General features: G+C 34.2%; 1 protein-coding gene across 1 annotated transcript; it reads left to right on the forward strand.

The window, feature by feature from the left end:
* The first annotated feature begins 6381 nt into the window (after positions 1-6381).
* Positions 6382-8561, forward strand: LOC115708734 (transcription factor MYB122). Its single transcript, XM_030636736.2, has 3 exons — positions 6382-6799; positions 6900-7029; positions 7323-8561. The coding sequence occupies exons 1-3, from the start codon at positions 6667-6669 to the stop codon at positions 8404-8406; spliced, it is 1347 nt and encodes a 448-aa protein (XP_030492596.2). The 5' UTR covers positions 6382-6666; the 3' UTR covers positions 8407-8561.
* The last annotated feature ends 3444 nt before the right edge of the window (positions 8562-12005 follow it).

A 12005-nucleotide genomic window follows, 5' to 3' on the forward strand; every position in this document is an offset into this window, starting at 1 on the left:
AGACCTCCTAAAAATACTGGAGGTGCTTGCTTACAGAATCTTTCGTATAACGACTCCATGAAGTTACCAGTAATAGGTTGTTTTGCTGGCACCGCTAGAGCTACAACGACCTGAGCTTGCTGTGGTGGCACGGCAGGAAGACCCTGCTGCCTTAATCTCAAAATTTCTTCATCTTGTTGGCGGATTCGATCTTGCATCTCCGCAAACCTGTACTCCCAATCTGGAGGAGCTTGTGGTGGATTTACAGGATGACCACCCTGAACTCTACCACGGCCACAGTTGCGACCACGGGGATTCTGGGGAATTTGATTTTCCTGACCGCCTTCGGTCTCAACCATATTACCCTGACTTGTTGTATTTCACTGGGCGTCCATTTAATAGGACTTAGTCTGCAAACCCATAAGCCAAGCAGGTTAGACAGCGATCATAAAGCTTAATACCGCTCTTATGGACTTAAAGGCAACACACTTAAAAAAAATAATTATAATATAATATGCTTCCTAACATACTGTAATAATCACATATAATACTAAGCAAGTACGGGCTTACTAAACCTTGAACCGAGCTTTCTCTGATGAAGATTGTACATGTCTTGGCAAGCTTCGGTAGACAAACTTGGCGGCTCTGATTCCAAAATTGTAATCCCTAATGCTAAGGCGCGCTACAGTGCTTTTTTATTGACATTGCTATCTTTGCTAATCAAAGATTTTTCTTGGAAAATGTGTCAAATTAAAACTTTTATATTAAATATTAAACTTTATTATTTACAAAACTATTTACAAGTACCGGGATTTTATTTTTTAAACTTTTATACACAATATACCAAAATACATTACCGGTCGCACAACGACTACAAAATAATATCCCCATATGTCCCGAGACTGAACACTCCAGGTCGTGCTGCCACGACATGTACAACCTCATCCCAGCTCAAGCTCACTCCTGTTCAGTTTTCACCTTTCTTTTACCTACACATGGAAGTTGGACTGTGAGTCGACATACTCAGTAAGAAAAGGATATAAAATATCATATAATACCGACTTGTATCTAGGTGCCCATAAACCTCTTTACAAGGCTTAACAGATGAGTAAGAACGTTCTAACTAGGATACGACCATGTACCATGTACCACATGCACTTAATATACCCTCATACTACTGTAGGTAGGGTATGGACTACACCTTGAGTACTATTAAGTGTTTTACCACAAACACCTTGTACCTTCCCGTACAAGTGCTGGTAACACCACGATGTACTTTCAAACATCATACACTTTACCAAAGCACTTTGTACCACAACCGTGCAAGTATCGGTAGTGTATGAATCACAACATATTAGCATGCATATACACTAAACATATACATACATTCAGATATTCATATCACAAATTATATATACAGTTCTTACATTCTTTCAAGATTCAAGTGTGCTGGCCGACCTGAACGAAAAGTCTTGCACGAAATAGATGCCCTAATCACATAATGAAACCGGGTAAATCATATGATCAAAACCCTAATTCGGGAAACCCAAACCCACAACTCTAGGTTCTTTTATATGTTGGAATTATTTTACCAGGATCTAGATTTACTAACAAGTATGTTATTAACATCCTAAACATGAACTTCTAAAACGATATGAAATAAACACATATAAAGTATCAGGAACCTTACAGTGGTTGCAACGGAATATAATATCTCCTTCCACTTAGATCTGTAACCCTTGTATCCTTTCTGTAGCAGGGTATCACCAAGATCTGAGTCCGAATCTCCTTCACTTGAAATTGGATTCTTCACAACCTTACACACTATGATGAGTACCACTTGTATGTGTGGGCACTTACTCTAATCACTCTAGGGTTTGAATTGAAGAGAGGAAGAGAGAGATAGGGTTTCAGTTTTGGTATAGGAAAGAAGGCTCAAAATTTACTGAAGGAATGAGATGCATCATCTTTTTCCTTTAGCCAGCACTACCTATTTATAGGAAACCACTTAGGGTTTTGTTAGATTTAATTAACATTAAAATAATAAAAAAATAAAGTGGCAAAACCCTTCCCAAGTGGCCGGCAATGGATTGTTGGCCCCACTTTGCAATTTTTCCATTTATCTCATTTTTCATCTCATTTTCTCAAAAACGTCATTTTTCTAATTTAACCACTTAAATGCCAATTTTAATTATTTAATAAATAAAAATAATTATTAAATAATATTTCCATTTAGCATATTTATTAATTAGACTCAACAAAGTCTCTTAATTAACAAATAAACCCTAGATTATCTTTTATTCACAATTAAGCCCTAGCTTAGTGAAAAATCATAAACTAGACATAGTCTAATTTTAGAATTATAATTGATTAATTAAAATCAATTAACTGAGTCTTACAAGTAGTATAGTCTCAACTAGTATGGAGACCATGGGCCTATATATATGAGCTTCCAATAAGCAGATTTAGAATTTACCAAGTAAATTCACTAACTTATTAACTCCTCATTGCATCCACCATAGAACTTGGAATTGCACTCTCAGTTATATAGAACGCTCTATATGTTCCACGATATAGATACGCTATTAGTTATCCATTGTTATAATCCCAATAATCAATGATCCTCTATAGATGATCTACAATGTATAGGGATTAATTTACCGTTACACCCTTCAATGTATTGTATCCTTAAAACACTTAGCCACCTATAAATGATATTTCAGTGAACTAGCATAATTACTGAAATGATTACTCAACCATTTATCTCTGTTTAGCCAAGCTCGAAGGAAATCATCATTTCACTTCTATGTCTACATAGAAGCTATAGATTCCATATCTATGTTTAGCGCTCCCACTCAATTGTACTATCATGTTCCCAAAATGTACGTATCACCCTGACCAAAAAGTAGGCTTAACTATCAAATCAAAGAACACGAATAACACTCTTGAGATCGAACCTAACCATGTTAGGATTAAGATCACTTGATCTAGGATTAGCTAGGTTATTGAATTGAATAGATATTATGGTAAATTTATCATATCTAATCCAAGTTCAATATCGTTCCCTTCCAATGTATACTCCATACATCCAATACTGGTAAACTTTGCCAATGCCCTGGAAAGGACATAACACTTATCCAAGGTGTAAGCATACCTATCTTTGATTATCATGCCAGTCTAAATCCAGTGAACTGATAAATCAAGGAATTTAAACTTTTGAATATATAATCATGATTATATTCCATTGTGTTGACAACACTATAATCAAGAACAAATACATATGTTCTGGACTTAATAGAATTTATACATTAAATATAATCATGATTTAAATCATGTGAACCATGCAACATAGAATGCTTTCTGATCTTTATTAATTAGTAAATCTGATTATATTGAAATGAGTTTTATTTAGGGCACAAAACCTAACATTCACTGGCCTTCAGTCAAAATTTGAGCCTTCTCTTTCTATCTCTAAAATTTTTAATCCTTCTCTATCTCTTTCTCTCTTCTAAATTTGAACCTTATAGTGATAGAGTACATGCCCACGCATAGCAAGTTGGTACACAAGCATAGTGTGTAAGACTATGAAAAATCCAATCAACTAAAGGAGAATCGGGCTCTGATCTTGGTGATACTTTGCTACAGAAGGAATATAAGAATTAGAGATCTAAGTGGAATGAGTCATTTAATTCCGCTGCAACTAATGTAGGTTTCTTGAACTTTATATGTGTTTAAATTCCATTGTTTTAGAAATTCATATTTAGGTTATTAAATAACATACATGGCAGTAAATCTAGATCCTGGTAAAATAATCCCCAACAGTTCTTAGGTATATTACTCCTCAATGGAGTCTTAGACAAGGTGACCCCATGTCCCCTTATTTGTTTCTTCTCTGTGTCGAGGGCACTTCTAGTATGGTTAAGAGGGATTGTGAGAATAAATTATTGCATGGCTTCCCTTGTGGTCGCGATGGCCCCGTCATTTATCATCTGCTTTTTGCTGACTATAGTTTTTTTTTTCAAAGCCTTTGAAGGGAACTATGTGAGATTCAAGCAGCTTTTGAACTGGTATGGGGTAGCTTCAGGACAAATGGTTAACTTTGACAAATCGACTATTTGCATTAGCCCTAATGTTCTAAACTCTCAGAAAGATTACTTGGTGGATTTATTGGGGTTTAAGGGGGTTGAGTGCCATGTCAACTATCTGGGTCTTCATTGTTTTCCAAGGCATAGAAAATCTGGTTTGTTTAATGCTATTAGGAAAAGAATTTGGAAAAATCATAATGGGTGGAAATCAAAATTTTTCTCTATGGCTGGTCGCGAGATCCTTATAAAAAACTGCCTATATGATGGACCTTTTTAAGTTTCCAAAAGCTTTTGACAAAAATGTTCATCGTATGTGTCCTCGTTTTAAGTAGGGAGGAAATGATGTTATGAAAAAAGATGCACTGGTGTACCTAGGAGAATCTTTGCTTGCATAAGGAAGATGGGGTAAGGGTTTTTGAGACCTCTATTTGTTTAATCAAGCTCTCTTGGTAAAACAAGCTTCTCGCATATAAAATGTCCACAACTTTTTGGCTGGCTGTGTTTTAAAAGGTTTGTACTTCAAGAAGAGGTCGCTTGCTAAAATCACTAAGTCCAAGCAAGGCTCTTTTGTTCGAAAAATATTATCTGGGGAAAGGAACTCTTTGATTCGAGGCAATTTGGCATGTTAGGAACGATTTGAACATCGATATCTACTCTGATAATTGGATTCCTTCAGTTCCACCGGGTCTTGTGTTAATCCCTCACCGACTTGATGGGTTGGCTAAGGTCTTTGTGCTTTGTGACACTTCGGGAGGTTGGAATAAAGAGCTTATTTGGTCTAGTTTTCAAGTTAATGAAGCTAAGACTATTCTCTCTATTTCTTGGTCCACTAACGATGTTTCAGACAAACTTATTTTGAACTATGAGAACTTGGGGTAGTTTACTGTCAAGAGTGGCTATTGGTTGGCTCGTCGCAACTTGGCTTTGACTCGTGCCTCATCATCTAATGGTTTCTCTGGATGGTGGAAGAAGATTCGGCCCCTCAACCTTCCTCATAAGGTAAGACTTTTTGCATGGCAAATTTCCCATAATTAGATTCCTACTAAAGTTAATTTTGCTTGCCATGGTCTTTTATCTGATGGTTTATGCCCTTTATGTGGGGTAGAAGAGAAAACTACTCATCATGCTCTTTAGGGTTGTCTTTCTTTGATACATTGTAGTAAGATTTGTAAGTTTTTGTTGGGTGACCGAAGGAGCCATTGCGTAGATTTTTTTTAACTTTGTTCATAGATTTGTTGATCCCCTTCCCAAAGGGATGATTGAATTGGTTATAGTAATTTCGTGGCAATTTTTTTTTTCAGCATAATAGAAATGTCCATAACAATGTTGAGTTGACTCCTAAGCTTACTGTTATCTAGGCTAGAGACTACCTTGGGAATTTCCACAATAAACAGCAGGTGGTGGCTAGCCCCCGTCTTGGCCGAGAGTGACGGGTCCTCAAAATGGTGCTTCGAATGAATGGTTGGGTTCTACTCTTCCAAGCTAAAGCCTCGACTATTTGGCACTTGGAAGGTTGTTTTGATCCAGAAGTTGCTGAAGCTTTGGCTATTCAAAATGCTCTCTGTCAATGCCTCTCCTTTAGGTATGAAAACATCATTATTAAATCTGACTGTATGAATGTTGTGCTTAAAATTAAAAACAAAATTTATATTATTACTTCTTTGGGTCATGTTTTAGATGATATTCTTAAGCTTTGTAATAAGATCCATGTTGTAAGGTTTGTTCATTCATAGACCTTGTAATGGTGTTGTTCATACTTTGGCCAAACTTGCTTTGCCTACACGTAGTGGTATTATTTGGTGGTCAGAAAATCCCAATTATATTCAGAACATATTGATAGCATATGCTACCTTTATTTACTGCCCGTTGCATCCTTAGAAAAAATTATTGTCTTGCTCTCATTAATTTATTCTAAAGAGTATTTAAATGTAATAATTTGTAAGGATTATGATAATTTAAAACTAGTAGTGGCTTGCTAAAAAAAAAAAACTAGTAGTGGCTAATAAGAAAATTAATAACTTTTGGAAAAAAAAAAAGAAGAGAAAGAAAAGAATACTAATATTATATTATCATGCTGTGGAATGAATTTAGATCTAAAAAGGGATGTAGTAAATTGGGACGCAGTTATTTCTTTTTTTTTTGAAACCGGGATGCCTTTATTCACATTCAGTACTATGAAATGAATGGTTACATTTCATTGGGACTCATTGAATTACGAGATTCAGTCCCACTACTCGACAAACCCATCTCCTTACCAACTCATGTGACGCAGCTACATGCCTATATCTTCAGGATTTTACCATATCACAATAATTGGGCAAAACCATAATATTATATTTTAAGGTCCCTCACATTCCAACTCATGTGGACCATTATTATTATTATTATAATAAATATTTCTATTTTAAAAAAAATATATTTTTCTCTGTCCTCAGCTTTTTTTTTTTTTAGCTTTATCCTTCACTTACTTCGTTCAAAGCCAAAAACGTCATATGTATACGATCCTCTTAGGACTGTACGGCAAACCGGCCAATACTAGACCCTTCCGGTGACCCCAGTAAACCAAAAAAAGGAGACAACTTTTTTGGTTCCAATACTCGACATGGGAAGGACACCCTGCTGCAACGTCCAAGGTTTGAAGAAAGGCGCGTGGACCACCGAAGAGGACCAAAAACTCTCTGCTTACATTACCCAACACGGCGAGGGAGGCTGGCGATCCTTGCCTGAGAAAGCTGGTCGGCGTTTTTATTTTGGGGTTCTAATTCTGACAGTGTGGTTAATAAAATGTGTGTGTTAAAATGAACTCATTTTAGGAAATGGGTATTCTGGTTTCAGGTCTTTCGAGGTGTGGAAAGAGCTGCAGATTGAGATGGACTAATTATCTGAGGCCTGGCATTAAGAGGGGAGAGTTCACTAATGAGGAAGAAGAGACTATTATGAGACTTCATGCTGTTTTAGGCAACAAGTGAGTGTTTGATTTTTATTTTCTTGATGTGAGTTGGACTTTTACTCACAATGTTGCATATTTTTCATTCGTTTTCCCTAACTGATCTACCCATTTCATAGACTTCATTTTCCTCATTTTTGTTCCTACCTTTCTGGGCATACTTTATATATAAATATCATTTTTTTTTCTTTTGCTGTTTCATTTAGCATATTATTTTTTTAATTGATCTCATTTTCCCCAGTTACCGACTTTATTTATTTATTCTTTTTTTTTGTTCTTCTTTTACTTAACTAATTTCCGAGTAATTGTAGATGGTCAGCCATAGCGAAACAGTTACCAATGCGAACAGACAACGAAATCAAGAACCATTGGAATACGAGACTGAAGAGAATCGTAGCTGAAAAGGGCAAGGATAATTTAATCACTAGAGCCGATATTGAAAATCTTGTAGCTAAAAATGGTATTGGTAACAATGCTGAAACAGAGAAAAGTCCTACGAAGAATCTCAACGTCGTTGAGTTTAAAGGGTCAACTTTTAAGCTACTTAATGATGTTGCTTCTAAGCTCAAAGCATCTGGTTCCATCGTCTCATTAATTAACCAACAAGTTGTGAAGTGTAACTCAACAGAGGCCAACTCTGTCTCAAGTCCTACTAATACTACTACAACCACTAGCACCACCGCCAATACTCCAGCTAATTTACTCAACAGGGTCGCCACAACTCTCAACTCACCAAAATCAAATTCTCTTGGTGCCATTAAAGCAATCTTTTCCAGAACATTAGAAGGCAGTACAGTTAGTGGTAGTAGTGACATCAGTTTTTCTGAGGTCGGTATGGGGATTGAAGATACTAGTGATGAGAGAAGTAGTCCTGAATCTGAAAATGCAGTTCATGTTTCAATTCCGTTCTCCTCCTCAACCAGGTTACTCAACAAAATGGCTTCTAAATTTGCTCTAATGAATCATGTTCAGACAGTGGCTGGTGGCAGCACCCATATGTCTAAGCCTCTGGTTTTGGAACCAAATCATCTGGATGATTGGAGCCAAGAAATCTCCCATTTGGGTGGAATTTCCGGTACTTGTAAAGACGAAACTAGTAACCAATTTGACATGGTCTTCGAACCTGATCATCAAGATCATGAATTTTTGTTGGAAGTAGGTTGTGAGGATCAGAATGACAAAGGCAAAGTTTGTAATGAGGATAATGAGTTGATTAGAAGTCTGTCAAGGGAGACTGATTCTAATGAACAAGTTTTGGTATTCACTAGTAATAGTAGCTCTTCATATGAAGGTTCTAGTCATATCGAAGTGGTAGTAAGTGACTTGGAGGCTGCAGATAATTGGGAGGACTGTGTTAACTTTGATGAATTCTTTGATGCTGCAACTCTTGAGTAATTTCTTGAGTTTCTACTTTCCTGAGAACTTTTCTTTTCTTCTTTTCTTTTTCTAACCTTACGTCTGTATATTATATCAAATATAATAATCCAATATGTATGAGACACGAATCATACTTCTTTGAATGAAGATCGCGTATAACAGTTCCTGTCCCATATGATATCTTTTCTAATGAAATGCTAAAAGTGTGGTGGGTAGGCATTTTTTTAGTCCATATTTATAAAATTTAACTCAAATAGTAGTATACAAACTACAATTTACTCTAAATTTACCACATTAAAACTTTATTAAATTTGACACAAAAATATATAGTATAAATTAAATTTTACACTACAATAAATATCACTTTTATTTTATACTTTTATCACTAATTAATATATTTAACAACTTTTTCAGTTTTATTTATATATAATATATTTAATAGAGTTTTTTTATACTTTAAATTGAAAATTAATACTTTTATTCCTTTTTTTTATACCTTTCTATTAATTTTTTAGTTTTAAATTGGAGTACAATTTTTTTTAGCTAAATATAACACAAATTTTATACCATCTACTATAAATGGCGCTAATGATAGGTTCACACCTTATTTTAAAATTAAAATACATTAAAGGGGCGTTTAGTAACACTTTTGTTTTTTAATTTTAAAAACAGTAAATAAAAGTAAAATTTGTGTTTTTAATTTTTTTTTTAAAAAAATAAAAATGTTTTCTATAACTACTTTTGTTTTTCAATTTTAAAAACAAAAAAACAGAAGTGTGTTCTATAACTTTCAATTTTATTTTTATTTTTTAATTTTATTTAAGTTAGGTCTGGGGTCGGGGCCGTGGTCTGAGTCCGGGTCCCAAGGTCTAAGTTGGGGTCGGAGTCCAAAATATTAATTAAGAAAAAAACTGTTTAAAAAATTTTAAAAGTGATTTTTTTTTAAAAAAAAAAATTAGATTCTTAATTAAAAAATTGAAAAGTCAAAACAGTTTTATAGAACATGATTTTGAAAAATATTTTCACTTTTCTAATTTTAAAGCAAAAAACTGATTAAAAAAGTGTTACCAAACTCACCCTAAGTTAAAAGATTATTTCACAAATACACAAAACAACAAAAAATTAAAAAAAAAAATACAATTTTACGGAATTTTTAATATTTTTATGATTTTTTTATTTTATTTATAGAAAATACAGTCTTTTTATGTTGTACTCTTGTTAATTTGTTGTTGATATTTTTGTTATTTGATGTTATTTTTTGTTGTTATTTTGATCTTATTTAGTCGTTATTTTCATATTACTTTTATGTAGTTTTCTTGTTGTTTTTATGGAAAACTGTAAAAATGTAAAAAAAAAAAAAATTCTTTAAACGTAAAATATAATTTTTTTTTATACAAAATGGTGCCTTGTGTAATTATCCCTTAATTTAACACCATGTTAATTTATATAAATATGGAATGTTCATTTATTTTATTTTATTGCTTATAGTTCATTTATATTATTTGTTTAACTAGTAAAATATACTAGTTATATTATATTTAATGATAATTAAATTATACAACCATATTACAATAAATTTACATTGTCAATCACCATCTCGGTACTTCATTTTAAACATCAAAATAGGTAGATAGATTATTTCAATGTTGTATTTTGATCCATGTATATTTGTATTTATATATATTGACGCATAAATCTAAACACAAATATCTGGCAAAATTTGCTCGGTAGATTGATAAGAATGTAAGAAAGTTAAGTATAAATAAGAGAGACACAACAAATTTATAGGAGTTCACTTCCCGTGACACGACAGTAATAAAACTACGTCTGCTTCGAGTTTTTATTTTTCACAAGAATTACAAAGAATTGGCTAAGTGTGAGGGTTTAAATTCTAGAGAGAGATACTCATACTCTGACCTTATAAGGATTTAAAAGAATGTGCAAAATGAGCTAGATGAGCTCTCATTTTATACAGAAAGAATTCCTATTTAAAAAATAATTAAGAAGTACAAAAATATGAAAAAAAAAATATATTTTGGGATGATCTTGGCCATTGATGATGAATCATGATGATCCGATGGTGAAATTAGACTCTTGGTGAAAATCATCAATTTTCAAAACTTGAATCTTGTCCATCGGATCGTTTTTGGGTTATCTGCTGGAAAAATCACAACTTTGTTGAGGACTAATTTTGGATCCGAAATCATTAGAATTACAATGTGGGTGTGAGACATGGCTTATTAAATTTTTGAAATAACTTCGAAACACAAGTTTATCACGTCAATCGGATAAATATTGAGTGAGTCATGGTTACTGAAGGTTTTATGCACCCTACGACCAAGTCAGGTTGACACCCATCACCCAAGTTGACATTCTACCATTAACCTAGAAGTCGGGTGAGTGCCAAAACATCACAGACATTTATTTGTTGATGCCTAAGTGATGTCTTGACACTAGTTAGTCAGATTCAATGTTTTGGTGAAGTTGTTCACCAATTTTCAAAGATATCGCTATTTTGTGAAATCGGGAGGACTCAAAACTCTCCGATTCGGCCAATATTCTACCTTATAGAAAGGGTAAAATATCAAAGTGTAAATTTGACCTGTCACAAGTTGTAGCTTTTGCTTACTATGAAAAAATAGTTGAGTGCTTGAAGCAGAGACGATGCTATAGTTGTAGATGCAAAAAGAGCTTTGCTTTGGTTTTTAAGTGACATATAAAGAATTCACTTTGGTTGGAATAATTAACGCTATAGCTGTAGAGGAAAATAGTGATATTTTTTGCTTAGGTTATGAATCGATGCTAATTGATTTTTTAATTCAGTTATGAATCGAAGCAAAAAAAAGTTTTTGCATCGATTCATAATCAAAGAAAAAGACTAGTGCAATGACACTATTTATTTTTTGCTTCAGTTGTGAGCCGAAGCAAAAAAAAAAAAAATAAAATCTAGATAGATAGATAGAGAGAGAGAGAGAGAGAGAGAGAGAGAGAGAGAGAGAGAGAGAGAGAGAGAGAGAGAGAGAGAGAGAGAGAGAGAGAGAGAGAGAGATGGATTTAGGGTTTGTGAAAATGGTAATGGGGCGACTAAAAGTGGTTATATATATTTAGGGTAAGTGAAATGGGATTTGCCCATCGCTTATTTTAATCTTTTTCACGAAGGAGTTATTGCGTCAGTTGTGAATTGACGCAATGTTAGCGCTAGTGTAGATCTGACGCAAATAGTCTTGCAACTAACGCTAATCTTGCATCGGTGCATTGCCGACGAAAAATTCATGAGTTCTTTAATAACATCAATTTTTAAATTTTCTTGACGTTAGACTCGACGGAAAATCAAGTTTTTGAAGTAGTGCAACGCACCAGGTCAGGTGTCAACCTAGGCGCTGTGTGCTTCTCGGGCTCTTTCACAGGGCTTGCTTTGATACCTCTATGGAAATCAAAATCGCAAATAAGGTCTCCTACCCTATTTTTCACAATTTTAAGGGGAATTCCCATAGCAAAGTTTTTATTTGAGGAGCCAAAAAATGCAAACCAGGTTGCATGTCAACCTAGGCGTACGACCCAATGCCATGTTAACATGGGCGTTGGGGCCCTGTTCAGGTTCCCTCAAACTCTCCTTT

Source organism: Cannabis sativa, chromosome 3 (genome assembly GCF_029168945.1).
Source record: "Cannabis sativa cultivar Pink pepper isolate KNU-18-1 chromosome 3, ASM2916894v1, whole genome shotgun sequence".
NCBI lineage: Eukaryota > Viridiplantae > Streptophyta > Magnoliopsida > Rosales > Cannabaceae > Cannabis > Cannabis sativa.

What these genes read in the sequence shown, in the direction of transcription:
- LOC115708734 (XM_030636736.2), top strand. Translation starts at nt 6,667, where the DNA reads ATGGGAAGGACACCCTGCTGCAACGTCCAAGGTTTGAAGAAAGGCGCG. An exon ending in ATCCTTGCCTGAGAAAGCTG is followed by an intron (nt 6,800 to 6,899) that starts GTCGGCGTTTTT and finishes TTCTGGTTTCAG; the next exon opens with GTCTTTCGAGGTGTGGAAAG. An exon ending in CATGCTGTTTTAGGCAACAA is followed by an intron (nt 7,030 to 7,322) that starts GTGAGTGTTTGA and finishes GAGTAATTGTAG; the next exon opens with ATGGTCAGCCATAGCGAAAC.